Genomic DNA, 24,382 nt, shown 5'->3' on the forward strand with positions numbered 1-24,382 from the left:
GAGATTAGTAATGTATGAGGCATATTAAAAAAAAAAAAATTCCTTCTTTCCTTGGCACAGTGCCATGGGCTGTGTCTCTACTTTGGGACAGAGGGCTGCTTTTAGCTCCTGGAATTGGATATGTCCCATGGCAGCCCCTTAGGGTTTCTTCCACATAGCCTCTCCTAGACGGCTGAATGTGAAGAGCAGCAACTGCACGCATTTGACAAACCAACAGAAATACTGAGTGGTGCACAAGCTGCAAAGAAAATTGTTTTGGCCTGAGACCATGGCATCTTTCTCCACCCCACCCCTGGACAAAAATTACTTAGCTTGGCAAAGCAGTTAAACACACAGAGAGAGAACTGATTAAAATTTTACCTTTTGGTGAAGTCTTTAACAAAGCTGGCTGAGTAGTTTATTTAAAAAAAATGAGTTATAGTTATAAACCCTACTTTTCAAGCCACTGGAATGACAATTGATTCTCGCTTGCTTATGCATTCAGGGCTTGAATCTGGGAAAAAAAAATAAAACAACCCCCCAAAAGCATGAGAAATTACTTCCTCTGGCAAAATGCCAGCATTTTCCATCTCTAAAGCACTTTCCAAATGACTTATATAATTCTTGCTGATGAGGTAGGCATTATTTCCCCACTTTACAGATAGCAAAACTGGGCAGATAATGAGTTGGGAAGCCACCCTGGGCATCCAGGCAGGGAAGATCAGGACAAAAAAAAGCACTCTTTCCTCCTTTGCAGTTGCTCCTTTTGCCCTAGCTGGTGGCAGTCACCTTGAGGCTACTACTCCCCTCCTGCACATGAGAACAGGAAGAAGTAGATGGATATGAAAAGCCTGACTGCCACCTCCCTAGTGCAGTGGCTGTCACTGAACTGATGTGCATGTAGAGGCTGACCGAAGAAGTAAAAAGAAAAGCACAGTTACGATCTGCTCCTTCCTCCAAGTCATGATCTAATCTGGAGTTGGTTTAGATGACTTTCCCCATATCAGAAGGCAAGTCTGGGTTGGAACCGGGAAACCATCTAAGAATTAGATATTGGGGGTACTGACCACACACACACGCACACGTCTCTCCAGCAATGCTAGGTCAGAAGAATATATACATAGCAGTCAATGAAATATATATATGTGTGTCAGTATGATTCAGTGCACTGAGGGCAATGTCGAGTTCTAGAAAAACACTTAGGTTTAAATTACCATTAAGCCTTTCTACCCTCCTCATGAGTAAAATGCATGTTTGATGTTTTTTTCTCGGCTTACTCTACTTGTATAATAAACCTTCATTCCATCACCACTACTTTTGACTATAATACATAGGGTAAACTAGGATACCTCAATACATTGGGATGTGCAATACACAATCGACAGAGCAGTCGTCTGAGCTGAATAGTCTGAATACAAGTAAAAAGAGCAAGTGAGCTTAAACAGTAATATACTCCAATTTACAATATAAGCAGAACAAGTAAAAATATTGTTCCCCATCTGATCTTTTTTTTCCCTTCCACCACTGCGGTGCCTGTAAGATTGGCTTGGTAAACTGGATGCACTAAAAAATAAGAATTTTGCCTCTTGGAAGCTCATAAAATGATACTAGAAAAAGTTTTCTGACGGCTGATTCACACAGACTGCAGTCATTAGACAATTCGAATAGGTAGAACAGAGAACCCTTTCATACAGCTGTGGAGAAATAGAAAGAAATAGCCACTTCACATATCTCAATGCTGTTTCTGAAAATGAGGAAGGGAAACAAAAAAGAAAAAAAAGGCAACATATTAAGAGTCTTTGTCACTGTCCATTGCGCCATACATATCTGCCAGCTTTTTAAACCGAGGCCCCCAGTCACTAAGGTAATCGTAGTCCTGATCTCCGTCCGTAGTCACTGACTCCAAAGAGCTGAGGGACTCGGCCACAGAACCATTACCTTCGTACGCATAGGTTGCTAACGAGTCATATGGGGGTGCCGTTGGATCTGTATCATTTTCCTTTAACCTTTGGTTAATGAAATCTCTGACATCTGTGTTATCTCGCGCTGTTGCAGTCCGCCGTGGCATAAAAAGTGTTTCTGGCACAATGTCTCTGCGTAATTTGTTATCATCTATGGCTTCGGGATTCCTCAGCGTGCCAATATCAAACGCCTGGGTGTCTTCCTCTCCACCACCTTCATCATTATAACTGACAATGTTATCTCTGATGTCTTCTTTGGAAATAATCAAAGGCTCTTTTTTCCGCTGCCGTCTCAGTGCTGCAAACAGCACCACTGTAACTGGAAACAAAAATAACAGGGGAAGAGAAAGGGAAAGGTTAATCCCTAACTCCATTAAAACCCAGAGAAATGCTGCGTCTCTGCTCAAATTCAAAGTTTTAAAAGATGTTTTGCAAAGCTGCAAACACGCACGTCAGGTTTTCAGACTGTGCTTGCTCTGCCTGTGAGTACCTTGGGACACGAAATGGCATAGATATGCACTAGAAGAAAGGAGACGTCAAGCTTGTAAGAAGCTAGGTGGAGTGTCTTTTTGTCAGTAGGCACATTTTCACCCAGAGTCATATAGCAATTTTGTCGCCTTGAGAACAGAACTAGTTCCATGTGAGCTGAGAAGGAAGAAACACTTTCTCCAAAATAAGTAACATCAGATGTTATTTACCTTGAACTCCTGGGACGAGATGCAACTTGTGCTATGGAAAAGGCTGGTATCTCCTGCGCTATGATAATAGGTTAGCAAAGCTGCATTTCAAGATAAGTAAATCTATCCTCCTCTGGAAAAAAGCTGGGAATGTGGAGTGGATTTTCAGCCAGCACAAAGTCCAAGTTTTATTAACTTCCCTGGCATGTTTTTACAACAATGTACATCGCCTTAAAAAGTACATTACTTCAATCTTAGACTGATGAGACATGGTATTTTTTAATCTGCATGAGATTTCTCAAACAGATATTTTATGCCTTTCATGCTAAAGTGTGTGTGTGTGTATATATACATAAATTTTTCATTTATTTGTAGGGCAGGAACACTTTCCAAGGCCCTGATCCAAATTTAAATATTTTTACTCAATAATGATCCCCGGTACTGTTGGAGAAGTGGGCACAGAGGCTGGAAGGGGATTTGTTCAACACTTTATTTCCTTTAGAAGCTAATTTCAGATTTCTTAGCTGGATTCTACCTTAAGATGGTAAATGGCTGAATATTTACAAATGAACAGCGGCAAGGAACAGGGATGTATTGCTACTACCACCTTTGCTTTGGTAGTCTGAGGTCCACAGCGCCCAGTATTTCAGCTCTGCTGTGCAAGCTCCAAGAAAAGACACATCTTTCTGTCTTTTTATAGTTCTTTCACAACAAAGCAAAGCAAAGCAGAAAATGCCTAAACGCATTGATATGAGATGATAAGGTGGATCAAAATTACCTTTCATGTCAGCCGTGTTTCTAAAATGGTATGTGAGTCAAGGCACAGTAACTAACATTAAAGGCTTTTTTTTTTTTGGCAGTCCCTTCCTCATTTGTAACCCTGTTAAGGGCAATGCCAAGGACTAAGGACATCTCCCAAACAAAATTTTAGCATATTGAAACTTGTCTTTCTTAGCTTCCTTCAACAGACAAAAAGTTGATTTTTTTTTTTAAATGATGGGCTTCCTTGCAGGATGGCTTAGAGCAAGGTGCTATCTGTAGGTGTGCTCAAGTGTATTGTGGAAGAGTCTCATACTCTTTCTCTCCATCCCCAAAAGACACGATAAAGTAGGAAAATGCTCTAATTCCTGCTGTGTCTTTACCATAGGAATAGTGTGAGTAAGGGAGAACATCTGTTAATGAGAGTTAAAAGGAAATAAGTGAGGTGGTGAAACTGAAGGAATTAGGAGGGCTGGTTCAGATGGTGAAAGCTTCGGGCTCTCACCCTAATGGTGAGGATTTACTTATGGTGTTATGTAAAGGTCCTAATATGAGCGATGCTTCTTTGTGCTGCTGTGCAAAAATGCAGTAAGAGAGAATTCTCTTCCTTAAGAGCATAAGGCTGTGACACTATGTGGGAGGATTGGGGAAAGGTCTATGTGAGAGAACAGAGATAGCTGGAGAAAATTTTAGAGAACTTGAAAAACACAGTGTCTATTTTGAATGGGCTTTGGGAATAGTGAGCAGTAGAACGATCTGAGAAAGTGTAAGAATGATAGTTTTTACATGGAATGGTTGCTGAAGTAGCTCATTAACAAAAACAGTGTTACACAGAATATACAAAGATTAGTCTTTGATAATTATGTCACATGTCTGATACTTGGGTTTTCTTATTTTGTGCTGAACTTCCAGGAAAAAAAAACCCCTTAGAAGTTATATGTTAAAGTACGTCACCTTTATTTGCATGTCAGTGTTTAGCAGTACCTGAGGCTTCCAGATAAGCCACTAGATTTACTCAAACTGCAAATAATCCTAGCAATTTTCAGGTACTTTTGTTGCTGCTAAACTGTAAGTTGTGGTTCAGGTCTGCCCAGAGTATTGTTTTTCACTCAGTAGTGGTTGCACATGCAAACCCTGCAACCAGCCTGAAAATAGAAAATTATATAGCTGAGTTAATTGAAAATCTGCTTATGGTGCATGGTGGCGTGAGCAGTAATTGACATAAAGTGCTGCTTAGCACACAGAATCAATTATTTTCGACTGACATAAAACAGGAAATCGTTTAATGTCAGACTGATATTAATGAGCACAGTTGTACTAAGAAGTGCAAGACTATCTGCAGCATTAGATTTCTTTTTCTGGTAAGGAACTTGATACAAAGTGAGCTCAGCCCTTACAGGCAATGATACCATATTTTGAAAAATGAATTTAATGAAGAATTAAGGGTAAGATTGTTATTGTGGGAATCTTTTCTGAAAATAGGATAGTGCTTATTTGGGCAAGCCATGACTATATTGTTAAAGTCTGAGAATCACAACATGGTCTTTGACTCATCACTGGAGAGGGAAATTTTTTAATAGTAAAGATCAGGATGATTCTGCGGTGATTATGAGCATGTCCAATGAAGATACGAGTATGGTAGAAAGAAGTGCAATCACTGAGGAAACATTTTCTCCCCTGCTTGACCCTACTGTTATAATATTGGGCTGGCTCCCTTCTTTCCTGGCCAGATGCTAAAGGTGACTAATAATGCCTGCCAAAAAACTGCCTGTGTTCATTGTACAGTTCTCCCCAGATGAAAAGACTATGGCTAATGGCCGAGGGACTGATCATGTCTGTTTGCTGTACAAGAGAGGTGGAACCTAAGCAAGAGGAATTAAGAGATGTTGCAAACTGTCCTTATTTTTATAAAAAAATAGATGTTGTCCACCTGTAAGTGCTGTAGCCAGAGATCTGTACATCCTGCACACTCAGGATCCAACCTCTTCATATTCCCAGGTGCCTGAAAGGGAGGACCCTGCAGCTTTTGAGAGTGCTTTAGTAGCCACCCATTTTCAGCATCCTTTCCAGCAGAACAAAAACACTGAGACTTGTTTCTCCTCAGTTTAGACATGGGAAATTAATTGTTTAAAACGAAGTATCTGGCCTCCTTCTACGATCAACAGAAAGAGATGGACACCTGCAGAGGATGATTAGTTTGGTCCACCTCAGATACCAATACGGGGATGGGATGAATGTCTCTCTACAGGTGCCTATCTCTTTCCATTGACCAGAGCGTGGAGCCCAGCTGTCTCATCTTGCTTGGATACGGCTAACTTTTATATAACTAAGATTAAATAGGATGTGTTCTATATACCATATCTGTAGCAGCCCTCAGAGGAGGAAATACAATAATATAAATGCAGGATAAGACAAGGATGTCTTTGCTTTGCTCTTGTCCTAGCCTTGGTATAATCACTTGTAGCAATGCAAAATAACCATGAAAAGAACAAAATGCTTCTGAGCTACTTACTGAGTAATATAATGATACAGAGAAGAATGGCAATAAGAGCTCCAGTGCTAAGACCAGTAGGATGAATCAAGGCTTCTGCATTACAGGACAGCATCTTTCCTCGATGGTCACAAGCACACACTCGAATAGTCACCGTTTCAGTGCTGCTCTGGATAGGGTAGTCGTTGTCTGATATTACCACTGGCAAGAAGTAGGTACTCATTTCATGACGGTTATATCTGGTTTTTCGGGTGAAAATCCCTGCTGTGTTGTCTGGAAACACAAAGCACGCATTAAATCTTCATCTGAAGACTGAAAGCAAGGATGAGATAATAAAGAAAAGTCTTCCTAGAAATTCACCTCTGTTGTCCTGTAGTGTAAAGTTTGAGCTGCTGGCTGCCTCGGGAGCTAAGGAGAATGAAAACTGATGTCCACTGTAAGAGTCATCTTTATCAACAGCACTTAATGTTTGTATCAGCTGAAACAATAAGAACAAAATTATCTTCAAAGTCAGTAGACCTTACACTTATTTATGTACTCCAGGACTGTAGAGCAATCTTATTGTATTAATTTTTTTCTTCTGCTTTAAGGCAGCTGATGCTGCTATGGCGAGCTCAAGAAAAGTGATCCATGTGCTGGCGATACTGTTTAGGGTCACCACGCTATTGTATCCCATACCATCAGCCAGTAATATAATGAATTTGAAAATTGGCAGGAAAATCAGGTTGAATTAAAGAGCGGGCTTGGGTTGATGCCATTCCAGATGGGTAGGAAACCTTTGCATGTGACAAACAATAGAGATGAATGGTGAGACAGTCCAAGCTGACTGTATATTTATCTACCCAAATCTCATGTCACAGGAATTGTTTGGCTGAATCTTCCAAATTATCTCTACTTTGAACCATTTAGTAATAGGACTGGTAGAGTGAGAGTTATCTGGCAGGAAATAGTTATATCACAGACAGGACCTGTAACAGTTAAGGACCTGAAACAGTTTTTGGAGGAAAAAGTGGAGGTGCCTGAATAAAGCAGAGAATCACAGAATGAAAAAGAATCAGGAATAACAAGGTGCAGTACAGAAAACATCAGTGTAAAACCTACTGTCACATTAGCTGCAAGAATACTAAGTGTAATCAGATACTGTGCAGCCACTGTTCAGTTTAATTTTGCAAAACCAACAGTTTGATGCAATGCAAAGTATACCTCTTGATGAGGTGATGCAAGAGTAGCAGCAAAACTTAATTAATTTGAAATATTTTCTTAGTACAAGCAGACAACACACCTGTTCTGCCTTTGCATTTTCACAGACGAAGGTCTCGTAAAACATAGCAAACTCTGGAGCATTGTCGTTTACATCCAAAACCTTAATGAACACTGGGACACGGCTGCTTTGTTTTGGGTTGTCTGAAATGATAAAACCAGAAAGAATATTTTATTTAGACCAGTTACTGACTCAGTACAGGAGAAGAAAAGGATGGACTTAGGGTCTCATTGCCTTAATTCTTCTCACTCAAAACACTCCAATGATATTCTATTGATTTTGGGGGAATTCATTATGGGGTGAATTCCACAAAATCGTGCTGTGTTATCATTACTCTGATTTTGTGTAAGCTATACAGTTAAGATTGGGTAGGAGTCCAGGGTATACAAATTCCTTTGAGGGCTCCAAGTACGATTATGAATGTATGTGTGAGAGATATATATATAAAAAAATAATAGTAGTATTAAATGAAATCTATTTACTAGCCTAATTGACACAGTTTGGTGGCAACAAAGTTTCTAGAACGTACTCCCTTCCTCAACTCTGAAACAGGAAGACTGAAGAGTCATGAAGATGCTGTTGAGTGTTTTTTTTTCCTCTCCACCTGTTATATATAATATTCTGTCAAATCTCATGACACAGTTCCTTAAGTTACCATGATTACCATTATGTTATATAAATAGTAACTGTGTCTGTGACCACAGATATTTTCTAATCTGTTGTGAATTGATTTCGCTGATATTCTGGAGTAAACACTAACACGTATCAGCAGAAGAACAAAAGCACTATATAGAATCTGCAGATCCCCATACGTAAACATGGTGGGTTTTCCCTATAGGGACTGTATAGTGCCAAGAGATTGAATTTGAGAAGGATATTCCTGAGCATAAAATACTGATGAAAATATTGTCATCTTTCTAGACAAAGATGAAAACATTTGGAAAGGCACCACATCGTATAGACCATTCATTTTCCTGTTGGACTATTGGTCCTGTTGGACCATTCCTTTTCCTGTTGGAGGGAGACAGGCTTTAGTCATGAAGACACACAAAATCAGGAAGAAAGGCAACAGGCAGCAACCTTGCTTAGGAGCCATGAATGCTGAAATAGGCAAGATTCTGAGGCAAAAACTCATATCGTAACAACCATTGACTCCTAAAAGGTACAAGACCTGCCCTCAAACCAATTTTGTCATCACCAATCAAAAGGAAACCAAGAGACATTGCCAGGACTTGATCGGTGTCCTTTATACTCCATAGCACACAAAAAATGATCTAGGCTAGGTCACCCAGACATACCCATCTCAGTGCCTGGGAGTATGTGGGTGTGGGAATGGGAGAGAGCGAAATCTATGATGGAATGAGTGTGACTGGAATTAATTTCATTTAAAATACATACCTTCACCTTCCCTTTAATGAGGGCTCACACTGAGTTTTGCTACGTTGATTTCCTACTCATGTTAATATAGTTTATTAATGCATTTTAACCTATGATTCAAGTGAAAAAAAGAATAGTGCAATAAAATATAGCAGATCTAAGACTCTGTATGCTTCTACAAGCATTCATTATAGTAGCTTGTTGAATTAGGCTTTAATAAAAGTCCTATTACTGTGTTTATTGTATTTTTATAAATTTGAAAATGCCTTCTCCAAAATTGGCACTGTATATTTGTATTACAGAGCTCAGTCATTTGTACAAAATATTGTGCTTTAAAGCTCCACAGTCCCATTGAAGTTAATGTGATTCCATTAGGCATAAACCACTTTCAAATATGAACCACTGGGCTAAATTCATTCAATGTATAAAATAACAGTTTATGTAGAATATAGACTAGGCTGAATTATATATTAAAAGACATCAATACAAATGTTAAATTTTTATAATAGGCAGAAATCAAAGGTACTCATTTGAAGTCGCAGGACTATTGGCAAGACTGTTTTATAAGGGCATACCTTTCTAACAAACACATCCAAACGTATTGGCAAATGTGTTTCTTCTCCTCTCAAGAATAACAATTGTTTTCTTTCCTGCTTTTTGAACCATGAGCTACATATTTTCATCTTAATTCCAGGTGCCTAAGATTCTCACAATTTAAATGATACTATAATAAATAGTAGCTTCATAAAAACTCTATGCTCTATGGACATGGGTCTTTTTTCTGATTTAATGGAAATGTAAGTTGAAATACATGTTTACAACTTTTTTTTGTCATCTTTCACATTATTTTTGCAAATTAATCGATGCAGGTTAATTTGTTTGTGTTATCCAGTAATTACCGCTGGGCTCCATCTCCAAAAAAAAAGCTCCACAGAATTAACGAACTGCTTCAATCTATTAATCTCTATAGTGGTATGTTTTCTGTTGAGCCAGCGATCAAACTGTTGAAGTTTTTTAGGTTTTTTTTTTCTGAATACAGCCTCAAAGTCCTGCCAGTGTTTGACTTACCCTTAAGTGTTAAGTAAAGAATACTTAAAAATACTCTAGGAATTCTCTCCAGTAAATCAGCTGTAATTCTGCAGCTGTGAATCAGTAGCCCCGTGTACTGAGTTTTACTGCCAGTTTGCCTTCTGATTGTGGCAGATGTATTGACCCAGTGTTTCACCAACTATTTGTTTGCAACATTCACAGCATGATTCTCTGGACTGCTGAGAAACTGTAGCTCATACTGGCGAAAAAGAACATTAAAAATGGAGCTATCTGTACTTACTGACAATTCTAGACAATTAAAGGCAAAGCAGCTTCCGTATTTTTGTTTTTTTTCTACTGTAAAATAAAATCAAGAACAGTCATCACTGAAAGGTGTTTCTCCTTATGACTTTAACTTTTTAACTTTTTTTTATGGCAAAGGAAGCATCCATCCATCTGAATGCGCATCCTGCCTGTAACTTGACTGGATATTTCTTTTAGACTACTTCAGTGAAATATACCTGGAGTTTGGTGTGATGGTATGTCACTGAGAGCAATCGGCGATTAGCTGGAATTTAGTGGACTGGGACTTTAGCTAGCCTTGCTAGAAATTACTGGTTTTAGCTAGAAGCATTAAGCAGTGGTGCTTTCCAGTCTAATCTCCTGAGACTAAAATTGTGAGGTATCCAGGATCAGACCAAGGCTTGTTTAAAGAGTGGCTGCATTTCAACCAAGAAAATTGCCTTTGGAAGGTATCTATCTACCCCAGTTATCCCAAATTTGGTCTAGACTCAGTGAAGCGTAGCCTGGGAAGTAGCTTGTTGCAGCTAGGAAGGATTCAGACTAAAGAATCAGGTAATTCAGGTTAATTCAGGTAATTAACACAGAAGCCTGTGTCAGACACAAAAGGTTTAGTTGAGAGGGTTTGGCCCAGTAGAAGGTCCGTCCTTAGGGGAGGAGGCAAGGAAATAAATGAGAATTTCATATAGATGCTAAGCTGGTTTTCAGACAGTATACAACTTTCTATACTGTGTGTTGTTTCAGCTCCGCTGAAATCAATGTAAGTATGCTTCCTAAATATTCTTGCTATTCTTTCCTTTTTAGGTGTTTATCTTTTCCCTCCTTCTCTCCCCAGGAGCTTGGTCTGTAGTGTACAACTCTTGACCCTAGACCACTTCTTCAAAGACTCAATAGAAACACAAACACCTCACTAACAGTCAGCCAGAAGTCAGTGTTTGGTATGCTGAAACCACATACCTAGCATTACAAGGTACAAACTTTCATGAGAAGGAGAAAACTGTTAAGAAACATTTTTCCTGTAGGCTCCAGCCCACTACTCTTTTACATCACCCCATCTGCTTGCCTCAATAGTATTGTTTCACAACAGTTTTCAGTTTTAAAAAGACCTACAGAATAAAGCTGGAGTCAAGTACTCCTCGGTTACGCTCTTCTCACTGTTCAGCAGGTGATTGAGCCATATACATGTACACACAACATAAGAAAGTAGAGCTTATATTGTCTCAGATTATGTTTAAAAAAAAAAAGCCATTTAGCCTCTGAGTTGCACAAAGACTTTGTGACGATCATAGAACTGGTGTTTATATTAGATCTATCTACCATTCCACCATGCATCACAATCATAGTCACTGTGACTCTGCAAAAGGGAATAGAATTGCGTTCCCTAATTAATATTTGAGCATGTCACATGCCTATAGTGCATGTATTAAAATAAAGAGGATTGTTTATTAAGACCACCTAGCATACGTGTCCTTATCTAGATCCCTGGCATTTTGGTTCCTAAAATCAACATGACTAGTATTATCACAAGATTACTTCTGAGCAATCCTAAACTAAGTGACAGACTGATTTGTAACTATAGCTCATAATACCAAAGGATGTGAAAGAAGTTAAAAATGGAAATCCTTAAAACTGATTAAGATCTGGGCACCTAGCTCAGCCCATCCACCTTAGTCTTACTTGAAAACATCCAGTCTGTGCTATATTCAGTCTGGATCATACTGAGTTCAGCCATTAAATGCAGTTTGGCTTTAAACCATCCTGCTTGCTGCATGCCAATTTCAGAATTCAACAATCATGTTCAAAATTGAAAATGGCTATTGCTGATTAGAAAACAGAATTGTTACCTTTCCTCCCTGCTCTTCATGAACTGTGTCCCTAGTAAACACCAAACTGCAGACTACCTCTTGCAGAGTTTCTGCTTCTTCATTAGTATTGAGTGGACTATCCACATAAACCGACATCTGTCCAGTTGTGCTTTCCACACGTTCAGCTAGAAGGCTAAATTCATTACATCAGGGACAGCAGTGGTATTTAGGTTTGACTTACTGATCTCTGCTGCTATTACTGTAATGTTGTGCCATAGCAGTGTTTCCCGGTCAAGGGGTTTTGAAGTAAATATCGAACCATTTCCTGAATTGATGTTGAATACTCTGTCCATATCAGTGTGTCGATCTACGGAGTACCTGCAGATACAGAGACAGAGGTTAGGAGAATGCTTTCCTTTTAATTTCTGTGTTCTTAAACCATTTTCTAGGACTAAACATCAAACAGTAATTGGGGTTGCCTTTTGTTTTCGGCGCAGGCTTCAGAGTAAATTCACACAAAGAGCTAGTTCTGAGCTACTGGATAATGACACATTGGAGGTTTGATTTAGAAGGTGGAGCATTGTCACTGAATAAATGATTTCCTGCGGAATTTACATACCTCTGAGAATCATCAAAGCTTTGTTTTTAGTGAGAAATGTGAAGTCTGTGTCCTGAAAGATATGAAGTTTATTTTAAGGCTGAGTTGGCTTTCCCATTATAAAACCCTCTTTTTATGGTTTGATATCTCAACTGTTCCAAATAATTTCTGATATAACATTTGACAGCTGGGGTGCATTTCTGCCTTTTACTTCCCAGTGTTTAAAAAGAGTGCCCTCCAAAACCAAGTTGGCATGGAACAGAGATTCATTATTCCACAGTATATATCACATAAAGGTTTGCTGTAATTCATTAAAACTAACATGCTCAGCCCTGCGTGATGGTAGCTAGATGTGAAAATGAATGCTAACAAGCTCTGGAGGAGCTCAGTCTAAATACAGATTCAAATTTTCAAGATGATCTTTTGCTTTTTCTGCTGAACTCAATCCAACTTTAAAAGCAGAACTCTCCAGTTCAGGGGAGAGGGTGCTACCACCATGATCCAAATGCTGTGACTTGGTTTCTTCTCTCTTGAGGAGAAAATTCTTGCATAAATTACGGAGGTTTTAATAGAAATATGTCTCTGATGTTGCTAAAGCAAGAATATAATTGCATTATTCCGCTCTTGTTTCAAGCCCAAATGTGTGCTGATGTACAATCCAGGACAGAGCCCAATGTACTCCCTTGGTCTTCTTGCAGGCCACATTGATGGAGACAAGGCAGCTACTGCTGTCCCTTGTGTCCAGGCAAGAATAGCAACACGGCTGAGAAGGTATGCAGTCAGATGAAAACTGGGCCAGGAGAATGGCTGGCAGAGTTTACTGCCACTACAGAAATGAGAGGAATGCAGAGGCTGAAGAAAAACTTCTGTTCCCTGCTCTGCCTTAGGAGCAGCTGCATGACATGTCCCTTATTCTGAACATATTTCCCAGTGCCTGTGCAGTGTCTCTTAACTTCGGAGAAAGATCTTGCATGGAAGAAGCAGGGAATAGAAGAGTCCAGTTGAAACATGTGATTCTGACAAACGTTTAAAATCACAGAATCACAGAATCACAGAATGTTAGGGATTGGAAGGGACCTCGAAAGATCATCTAGTCCAATCCCCCTGCCGGGGCAGGATTGCCTAGACCATATCACACAGGAACGTGTCCAGGCGGGTTTTGAATGTCTCCAGAGAAGGAGACTCCACAACCTCTCTGGGCAGCCTGTTCCAGTGTTCAGTCACCCTCACCGTAAAGAAGTTTTTCCTCATATTTATGTGGAACCTCCTGTGTTCCAACTTGCACCCATTGCCCCTTGTCCTGTCAAGGGATGTCACTGAGAAGAGCCTGGCTCCATCCTCATGACACTTGCCCTTTACATATTTATAAACATTAATGAGGTCACCCCTCAGTCTCCTCTTCTCCAAGCTAAAGAGACCCAGCTCCCTCAGCCTCTCCTCATAAGGGAGATGTTCCACTCCCTTAATCATCTTCGTGGCTCTGCGCTGGACTCTCTCTAGCAGTTCCCTGTCCTTCTTGAACTGAGGGGCCCAGAACTGGACACAATACTCCAGATGCGGCCTCACCAGGGCAGAGTAGAGGGGGAGGAGAACCTCTCTCGACCTGCTGACCACACCCCTTCTAATACACGCCAGGATGCCATTGGCCTTCTTGGCCACAAGGGCACACTGCTGGCTCATGGTCATCCTGTTGTCCACTAGGACCCCCAGGTCCCTTTCCCCTACGCTGGTCTCCAACAGCTCTGCCCCCAACTTGTACTGGTACATGGGGTTGTTCTTGCCCAGATGCAGGACTCTACACTTGCCCTTGTTATATTTCATTAAATTTCTCCCCGCCCAACTCTCCAGCCTGTCCAGGTCTCTCTGAATGGCTGCGCAGCCTTCCAGCGCATCAGCCACTCCTCCCAGTTTTGTGTCATCAGCGAACTTCCTGACAGCGCACTCTAATCCCTCATCCAAGTCATTAATGAATATATTGAATAGAACTGGTCCCAGAACCGACCCTTGCGGGACTCCGCTAGACACAGACCTCCAACTGGACTCTGTCCCACTGACCACTACTCTCTGGATTCTTTCCTTCAGCCAGTTCACAATCCACCTCACTACCCAATCATCCAGACCACACTTCCCCAGTTTATCTGCGAGGATGCTGTGGGAGACCGTGTCAAACGCTTTACTGAAATCGAGATAGACCACATCCACAGCTTTACCATCATCTATCCACCGGGTAACATCCTCATAAAAGGCTATCAAGTTGGTTAAGCAAGACTTCCCGTTGGTGAAGCCATGCTGAGTGCCCCTAATGATCCCCCTATCCTTGATGTGCCTAGAGACAGCACCAAGAACAAGTTGCTCCATCACCTTTCCGGGGATGGAGGTGAGGCTGACCGGTCTATAGTTACCCGGGTCCTCCTTCTTGCCCTTTTTGAAGACTGGAGTGACATTCGCTTTCCTCCAGTCCTCAGGCACCTCTCCCGTTGCCCATGACTTAGCAAAGATGATGGAGAGTGGCCTAGCAATGACTTCCGCCAGCTCCCTCAGCACCCGCGGGTGCATCCCATCAGGGCCCATGGATTTATGGATGTCCAGGTTGCTTAATTGGTCCCTGACCCAGCCCTCATCAACCAAGACAGATTCCTCCTCTATCCTGACTTCTTCTGAGGCCTCAGGGGTCCGGGGCTCCTCAGGACAGCCTCCAACAGTATAGACAGAGGCAAAGAAGGCATTCAGTAACTCCGCCTTCTTTTTATCCTCTGTCTCCAGGGCCCCCACCTCATTCATCAGTGGGCCTACGTTGCCTCTAGTGTTGGCTTTACCTGCAATGTATTTGAAGAAGCCCTTTCTGTTGTCCTTGACCTCTCTTGCAAGGTTTAATTCCAAGGAGGCCTTAGCTTTCCTAGTTGCCTCCCTACATCCTCTGACAACAGACTTATATTCCTCCCAAGTGGCCAGCCCCTCCTAACTAATCCACGAATTATCTTATAACTCTTGTAACTGCGTTTTTTTTTTTTCTTCTTTACAAGTAAGAAAATGGGATATAATATCCACAACAAATCAGACTGGTCTTATTCTAGAATGAGAATTTTAGTTTAGCCTACCTTCCTAAACAACTATAACAAGTATTAATTATTTGCACTAAATTGTTTTTCTTTTTCCACATTAAATTCCTATGGCAACAACCAAATGAGCTTAAAAGGCACTTGAACAAAAAGCTAATTTTTTTTATGTAGGACTTGCATAGACACACCTCCACGGTACTGTCAGCTCTGGTGTCACTAACTTAGTTCCTTTATGCAGCAGTGTAACGTTACCATCAGCTTGAACAGAGCATGTGAGAAGGTATGTAATAGGCAGCGCTGACTGATGGGACAGCTCCAGCAAGTTGTGTTGTTTTGTCCAAATCTAAATAGTACATGTGAGTTTGTTGACTTAGCTGAAATGTTTGATGGAAACAAGTTTATACAAACCAGTCTGACTTTCTTATATTCTGACAAAGTAAGTATTTGATATGGTAAACATTTCATTTTAACTTTCATTCTTTCAGGCTTTTATATGATATTATGTTGGTATTTTGTGAATTCAATTATTTTTCAAATATTCTGTAGCTTATTTCCATATCTTTCAGCTGAAATACTTTGGTATTTCCATTTTGCAGTAAATCTAGCTTTTGCATTTCTATTTGAAATGAAATATCAGGATTTTCCACAGATTAGCTGTTCCAGCCAACTGTAATAGTATGTTTCAGGCTCTTAATCAGCAAGATATTTAAGTAAGCAACTAGCTTTAGGCATGAGTTGTCCGTTTGTTGTTTTTTTTTTTCTTCAATTATCCTTTCACTGATGCTTCATATTATGAATGGACTCAAAATATCTTACTGCCCTAGCACATTTTAATTCCTTGTCATTTTGTAATCACTATCTGTACTTTGTAAGATTTCCCAAATTCCATCTGTGGTACAGTATCTGGAAGAAACGAAAAAAAAATTGTTCTGGACTTTTTCTAAGGTTACCAGAGCTGTAACATTGAGGACTTCCTCTTCAAAATACTAAGAATTTTAAAATATAGGTCCTTGTAAAACTGTACGTATATTCAGTCATTTGTACAGCAGAAAGTTAAACTCACAAAAAACCGCAAAAACCAGAGAACAGCTTCTTAATGAAATGTTAATTTTATTTCTTCATATCCAAAAGAAAATACATACAGGGTCATTGCAGTTAAAGTATATTCTAATTACACCATTAACCCTGGTCTAGAAGGATTATTTTAATAAGCTAGACTGTCACTTCTGTTTCTCAGTTTGTATAATCCAGTCTCTTTTGATCAAAGACTGTTAATTATGTTGAATTGGTGGTGATTCTGACTTATGGATCATAACCGAGTAAGAATCAAGCAGACAACATCAAACTAATTTTTACATTTATTTAATGAAATTACTGGTGTGTCTTTTGTCAGATTTCAGGACTTCATCCCTTTCAAACCTTGAGGAACTGACAAGCTAGGAAGTTAAAAGGTAGCTATGTAGATTCCAGTCTCTGCTTGTACTAACAGGAAGAAGGGGAGGGTGAAAGAGAGAATCTAACACATGCAAATATGTTGTCAGTAAAATACACAAACAAAATTAAGCCTTACATTTGTTTGCAGATCATTTTCATCTGGGATACTTTAGTAAATCAAATCACAGCAGGGAGACAGTTCCAGTGACTGATGAACTTCATTATGCCTCTGAGGAGTTACTATAGCAAAAAAACTCAACTAGCAATTTAAAAAGATGTGATGTACAATACAGCAGTGCCAGCTGCAGCATTATTTTTTTCATTTTGCAGCAGTTCATAATATTTCTGTTTAGATCAAACACAAACAGAATGCAAAACTTTTTTTTATAGCACAGCTGGACAGTGGAGTGTTACTCAGGAGTGTATTAATGTCGCTACGCATGGATGCATATTCAAATATAGCCAAACATCTATTGGTGTATTTTTTATTTTGTTAATGTTATGTCACAGCAAAGCTTATATATAAGGGCTGGATGGATGAAATGTAGCTCTACCAATACACAGGTCATGAACGATTATGCAGTCTTACAACCAGGGCAGATATCTGCTTCATGTTTTGCTATTGCTTCATTGTCTTCTCATGTTCAGCAGCTTGCTGTCTAATGTAACCACAAGTCAGGAAGATTTGTGGGTCAGGAAGGAATGTGTGTGTGAATTTTTCATAATGCATTTTCATAATGATATTGTGAAGGTTTCCTTTAATGGAAGATCAAAGGGGCTTTCATCTAACAGAGTTAGGGCTCATTTTGTTTAAAAAGAGAAATCTTCACTCGAGTAGAGGAGAAAATGGAAGGTTTTCATTGTAATATCAAGTGCCTAAAAATTTTATTTTTAACCATCAAGAAAAATTGACAAGCAAGTGACAAGTCATATATATATAGTCTAATTGCATCTTCCCTGAAGCTCAGAGTGAAAATCAGATTTAGCATCTCTATTGCATGATGGAAAAAAAAATCACCCTGTCAAAAAGATGCAGACTCAACCCATGCCCCTAAATTCTAGGAGATACCCAAGATATTAGCACCATAAAATTACATTTATTGCAAGTTTACATCTCTCGGGCTACTGCTCTCTGCTGATTTCCTTCCCCTCTTACTGATTTTCATGTTTCTTCTTGCTGTGTTTATTTCTATTACTCTAACCTCTTCCTCATTTTTCTTTTTCTTCAACCTTGATTGTTGCATGCTATTAGAGTATAAAGGAGACAAGTTTTCTGCTGCACTGCATCAATTTTGACACATCCTCTAAACTTTGCTCAATAATTATCTGATACTTTAATATGCAAAGTACCTATACTGTATTAAAGAACTGCCCTTTGAAAGACACATAAGTTTCAGCACACACATTCAATTAACAGAAAAGAGCCAGTAGGCAGTACTCAACAATGAACAGCATAATCCCTATCCACTGTAAATCACTTATAATTAGGAGCTGGTGCTGCTGTGAAATGCAAATGGTTGCAGTTATCACCACAGGGAAGCAGAGGGAAGCAGGAAACCATTCCCCTCACTCTCCAGTGCCATTAGATATAAAAAAGCAGGTTCATATGAAGACTGCAAGGGTGTCACTCCAATAAATTTTCCATCTTGCCAGCATGCCCATGAAGACATGCTATAGATGGTGTTTATTCTGTCCCTGGGCTTGATGAAAGTCAGAAAACATGTTGCTCTTTACGTTACCGTGCTCTGATAGTCCAAAACTCCATATAAGTGTTGCATGTCGTGATATACATGAAAGCAAACCTTAATTAAAATTAGAAGGCTTAGTCTTGAACAAGAATTCACGTGCAGGGCGTTGCACGTAAACTGAAGACAGAGAGGGTTTCTGCCAGAAATGTTTTAGATTTAGTTTCTTCATCTAGGAAATTAAGATGATAATATTTACCCCTCTCACAGGCGAACTAAGAGCTTAAAACTTACTCATGCCTCATAAACTTTGTAAGATATCTTGATGAAAGATAGCTGTTTGCAGAAGTGCAAAGTATTGATGGATTGCATTTTTATTAAACCTGCATTGTTCTGTTTTGATCTTAAGACTACTATTGCATTTCCAAGGTGCTCAACCCAGAGACATGATGAAAATTGACCTGGATTTAATATTGTTGTATTTTTCATTTCCTCCTCTTACTGTCTTGTCAGTAGAAATGAACTTTAATTAAAGCATACAACTATTTAGAAGTTCTTTTATACTCTATCCAATATGACTTAAGTACGCCATGTTTTAAAATGTAGTGAAACAATGTATCTGTTAATTTACAAAAAAATGAAGGCTTAGGTTTAACTACTCCAACCTTAACATTTCCTCCACTTCCTCTAAGACTAGTTTATTGATTCATGGTAAGTGTAATTTATGAAGTCCACGAGACTGATTCTTATCTTACTAACCTTACACTGATAGAAGTAAGATCAGAGTTTGTGCATACACATGAGCTGCTTTTAAGGCATTTCTGCTTGCAGTTTAGAGAAGGTAAATGTGATCTCTCTTAAGCAGGTCTGAATGGATGAGAGAAGAAAGGGCTGCTGAATCACCCCCCTGTCATATAGCCAAGAGGATGCACTGCACTGCACTGGAAAATGTTAAAGGTGGAAGGAGAACACTAACATCTTCTTAGTGCTCTTTTTGCAGTAAATTCTTCCATTGTAGAAATAACCACAAACATTAGTTACTGAAGAGGATAGAATGGAATTCAAGATGCAAGGGCCATGCAAACACAATCCCACATACATAGATATGCTCAAGTGTGAGAGACCATTTACCATCTACAATACTCCATATTTAAGCATACCTGAAAAATTGCATTGTTAAAAGTGATTTTTTTGTGTGTTGACACGAAAAAAAGCAAAATTAAAGCTGTAAAAAATTTACGCACAAACTGAAATAGTCTATGCTTACTTGACAGGGTTCTTGGCAGCATCTGGATCCTGAGCAGTTACTGTTCCTATAACATTGTTTATTGGAACATCTTCTTTTACTTCCATTATGTATGCTGGTCTGCTGAACACGGGGGGTTCATCTACGTCCTCCACCTGAATTCTGACTGTAGCTGAGTCCTTGAACGGCCCCAGGTAGAGGAATCGAGGGTCCACGTGAGTATTGGTAGCTTCCACTTTCAGAATATACAGGTTTTTATTTTCAAAATCCAATGCCTGGGAAGAGAAAAAAAAAAGAGGTCTGTGGGGGATTGCTGTGGCTTGCAGCCAGATGAGCCAAATGAATGGGGGGATGTCATGGAGAGGCCTCTGCTAGATAACAGGAGCCTGAACTGGAATTAAAAAGCCAGCAGAAAGGAGAAAGACAGGGCTCTACGCCACTGATGATATGTTATAGAAAAAAAACCAATTTTTCAGGGAATTCTATGACTGGAACTCCTAAACACCAATTAATCTTTCCTTCTCAAATAGCCTTAACTCTTCATGCCTTTTATTCTGTAATTTTTGGCATTTTGATGTTTTCTTGTCTATTCCTTGTCCCTAAGCACCACACACTAAAGGAAGGAAGATTTTCCAGGAGCTGCTTGTCAAAATATTGGCATTTCATCACTGAAACAGAACACTGTGACATCTGGTGTCTGGGTATCCAGGACCACCGATCAGGGAAAATATGATTTTATTATAGGCAATGACTATATCACACTCTGTTAAAAAGTATGAAGAAACAACGTTTAGTGACTCTGTTACAGTACTCGGAGAAATGTGGGGAGAGAGTAGTCACCCCATTTTTCCATTATGTTGTAGAAGATTCGCAGCTTCTGTCAGCAACAGACAGAAATGCAAACAGAGTTAGACTGATATCATAATCAGCCCCTGGAAGGCATCTCTTAAAAAACAAGTAATGACAGGTGTCGTACAGATATCAATAAGCCAGTGCATGTTCAGAAAATCTACACAATGTCTGTCTAGTGATGACTGAACTTGAACTGATAGAGGATGATATCTGTAACCTTATCAAGCTTGCCTGATAACCCACTGTAAACAGTATTTCTCAAACCTTTTCTGACAGCCAATGTGAAACTTAGTAGATGATGTCCACTGTGATCCAGCAAGGCGCTGTGACTTTTTTTTCTAAAGCAAAAGCATGCTGATGGATTTATTAACTAAATTTTTACAAAATGTGAGTAAAAAAAAATTGTCTATGTACTTTAATACATTAGAGCTATACAAATCAACACCTTCTGATAGTGCAAAATAAGCAATGTGATACTAATTATTTATGTGGTCTTAACACAGTACATTTCTAGTAATTGAACAAACTCTGTAGGCATCATAGGGACAAAATCACAGCTGGACAGTGCTTCCTTGAGTGATTCTGTGAATATATTTAGACTGTAGAATTTTTTTCTCGGTCCTATCCCACTCCATAGATTATTTACTCTCTCAGGTCCCTCAAAGTATATGCATTGGTTTAGTAAAGAGGGTATAAGTGGAAGGGTCCTAATTCCTTGTATAAAAGAAACTGTACATAGTTAATGTAGAAATTCCTAGCAGACAGCATTCAAATTAAGAAACACCAGATGTTGCACTGAAAATGGAAAAACAAACATGTGCTAGATAAAGTTTTGACTGGTATTTCAGAGGCCGGGATTAAGTGTGTTAATATGCGTACCTTTTTGACAGTTATAATTCCTTCCTGTGTGTCCTTGTCTGCGGTAATTCCAAACATGTCATATCCATCCCCCTCAGTAATGCTGTATTCAATCTCCGCATTTTCATCCACATCAGCATCATTAGCTTTTATCCTGCCAACTGGTGAATCAGGTGGCATAGACTCAGGAGCTCTGAATTGGTATGTGCCTGCAGCAGACAGAGAAGGAAATTTTGTCAGTCAGTCTCGTGGTACTTTGGACACCATCTCTGAGCCCACTGTCCATGCTGGGTATGCACAGATGAGTTAGTGAGTCACTGTGTCTTCAGGCCTTCCTGGGGCAATGGCCTTCAGCTTCTGCCTTACTTTCATGTGAGTAAAACGTAACTTATTCTTCTATCTATTTTCTAGCATGAAGGATGGGCATTTTTGTTTTCCTACATACATGATCTTTAGCAACATACGTCCCTTTCAAGACCTTATCAGGGTCTCTGTTGGCCATATCAAAATAATATATAAAAAATGTCTTGAGGCCAAAAGACAAATATTAAGAACTGCCAGAGGCCAGTGCAGCTTTGTAACACTAAAACCAAATCCAGCCCAAATGCCTATTAATAATGTGCTACATTGAATTCTCCACTGAAATCTCTACTTGGGGAATGTTGGCATTATGAAGCTGTATCTTTGGCTTTTATATTGAAGACATTTATGTCCAGAGATATATAATTAACTCATTGGAAGCGGAGTGCTATATTTTCTCTTAAGTTGCTATAATTTAAATGAAAACGCTTTGCCCACAGCTAAGAACAGACTTTGAACTTAAATGACAAGTTGCTTCCAATAACTTTCCCCGTGACTTAACCGCCAAAGCTTGCTGATTTGTCTGATAGTATCTGCAATTATTTTCTCTAACAGCTGCTCTTGACTTTGACACACACTGACACTGTGATACACACACATCACACACAGTGCAATGGTTAGAGAAAGCAAAAAAGAAGAAAAAGAGAGAGAAAGAAAGCAGAAAAGAAAGAGAGAAGGAAGGCAGGAGAAGGAAAGAGAAGTGGATGAAAGCTGAATCACTGAATCACTTATGGCTGTGAATGGTCATTAATAGAAATTACTTTCTAAGAGATCTGGCTCAACTGATTCCCTTAAATATCACACAGATATCTACCAAATTATCTGAGACAAGGGAAGGAGAATAGACAGAAATACCTGGTATATTTATGTACATGCCTTCGTTTCTGTATGCAAAGGACATAGGAAAATCCATTGAGGCAAATGCTTCCTGGGTGTAAGTACGCATTTTGATAGAACTGCTCTTGGGATCATTTTACGTACTTAAATAAATATGTTCAAACTTAAATATGTTAGATTACAACAGATATCTTAAAACGCAGCCAACCACAAGGTCTAATAGAAATAATACTGATTAAGAAATATAGATTATATCAGTCAAAGCTATTTAATGGATAGGAAAAATAAAGTTTGTGTATATTAATTCACCTCTCAGACTATGCACTGCAACTAGAGTAAAAATATTAAAGATATGTTTCCCAGTTATTGCAATTAACCTTAGCATGATCCTGTTGCTTGCTTGTCTGTTCTCTTTTTCTTTCTTAAAGGAAGTCTGATACTCAGTAAGTTCATGACAGCAGAAAAAATATCTGAGGTGAAAAAATATTAATCAATTTTTGTCCATTTTACTGTAAAGACACAAATTGTAAATATTCCATACTCTGGGGAAAGCGAGGCGGATTGTCGTTTACGTCAGTCAATGTGATGTTCACGGTGGTGGTTCCTGATAATCCGCCCATCTGGCCTCCCATATCCTTAGCCTGGATGACCACTTGGTATTGCTCCCTGTTTTCACGGTCCATGTTTAGCAAAGCAGTTTTAATAATGCCTGAAAACATGAAAATTAAAGAGGGGGAATTCACAAGAAAGGTACCGACTTTGATGGAAATTCTTATTTAAAAAAACCCACAGCCTAAAGAACAAAACAATCTCTGTGTAATAAGTAAACTTTGCCCAGTACAATTATTTACTGTTATGAGATGGCACATTAAATTACAGACTTGTCATATCATATCTCAGGCTGCTGCCGATGTGACAGACATAATATTAGTGGCATCCCCAGAAAGATGTTCTACCTATTTCTGAGCAGTGTTATTTTACGTAACTATTTACCCCCTTTCAGTTCCATGCTAAAGTCTCTCACTGAACTGGAGAAAGGCTCTTTGTTCATTATAATGTGCTCCATCTTTTCTCTCCTGTTCTGTCAATGTTTTTATTTTGACAGACATGGTAAAAAAAAAGCTAATTTCAGCAAGATGACATTAAAGAGGCAGTATAACAACATTAAACGGGAGAGGAGAAATTAATTAAGAAAATTGTGAGCATCCAAGCATGCCCAATATATATATTTCTATTTATACACTGATTGACATGATTTTGCCAGTCACTTCCCTCTTCAAAGGCACAAATATCAGTTATGAGGCCAACTCCTATTGAAATTCAATCATTCAGATTTACCGTGAAGAAAAATGTTTGCATTCTCACTGGGTCTCTTAAGGCTAAGAACTGACTCTTTTGTAGGCAAAAGGGGTGAAATTCAAGTACTGAAATCAATGGCAAAATTCACAGCAGCTTTGACAGAGACCTATTTCACTCTAGGAGTTTTGCAATTGATTTCCATGGCAGGAAGATCAAGCCTGTGGTTTACCTTGCTTCCCCTCTGTGCCCCACACAACCCTCTTGCTAAAAGATTATTACTGGTGAACTCCCAGCTACATTATCCTTATTATAACTCTAGATAGAAGAGCACATAGTGAACTGTCCAGGTCAGAATGAGTGCATTATTGCAAAAATCCTTGCTTGTAGTATCTAATACGTTATGCTTGAAAGAAAGATCCCTTTGATCTTGGCTCTCCCTCAGAATTATGTACATTTTTCCACCTCAGGTTTTTCTTTGAGACATCTAATCTCTCCCTCCTTTTCCCTGTCTAAGT

General features: G+C 39.2%; 1 protein-coding gene across 3 annotated transcripts in view; it reads right to left on the minus strand.

Moving 5' to 3' along the window:
• Positions 1-1,768: 1,768 nt before the first annotated feature.
• Positions 1,769-24,382, minus strand: part of LOC137661552 (cadherin-6) — a 54,100-nt gene continuing 31,486 nt past the window's right edge. For 2 of the 3 annotated variants that reach the window (XM_068397144.1, XM_068397142.1), the window contains 8 exons: positions 23,110-23,277; positions 21,393-21,580; positions 19,683-19,936; positions 11,881-12,017; positions 7,150-7,271; positions 6,228-6,345; positions 5,889-6,140; positions 1,769-2,259 (listed from right to left, as the gene is read on the minus strand). In XM_068397144.1, the coding sequence (XP_068253245.1) occupies positions 1,769-2,259; positions 5,889-6,140; positions 6,228-6,345; positions 7,150-7,271; positions 11,881-12,017; positions 19,683-19,936; positions 21,393-21,580; positions 23,110-23,277 (1,730 nt within the window). The remainder of the gene's footprint in view (positions 2,260-5,888; positions 6,141-6,227; positions 6,346-7,149; positions 7,272-11,880; positions 12,018-19,682; positions 19,937-21,392; positions 21,581-23,109; positions 23,278-24,382) is intronic. The other variant, XM_068397143.1, reaches the window with a different exon arrangement.

This window comes from Nyctibius grandis, chromosome 3, assembly GCF_013368605.1.
Source record: "Nyctibius grandis isolate bNycGra1 chromosome 3, bNycGra1.pri, whole genome shotgun sequence".
NCBI classification, from domain to species: domain Eukaryota; kingdom Metazoa; phylum Chordata; class Aves; order Nyctibiiformes; family Nyctibiidae; genus Nyctibius; species Nyctibius grandis.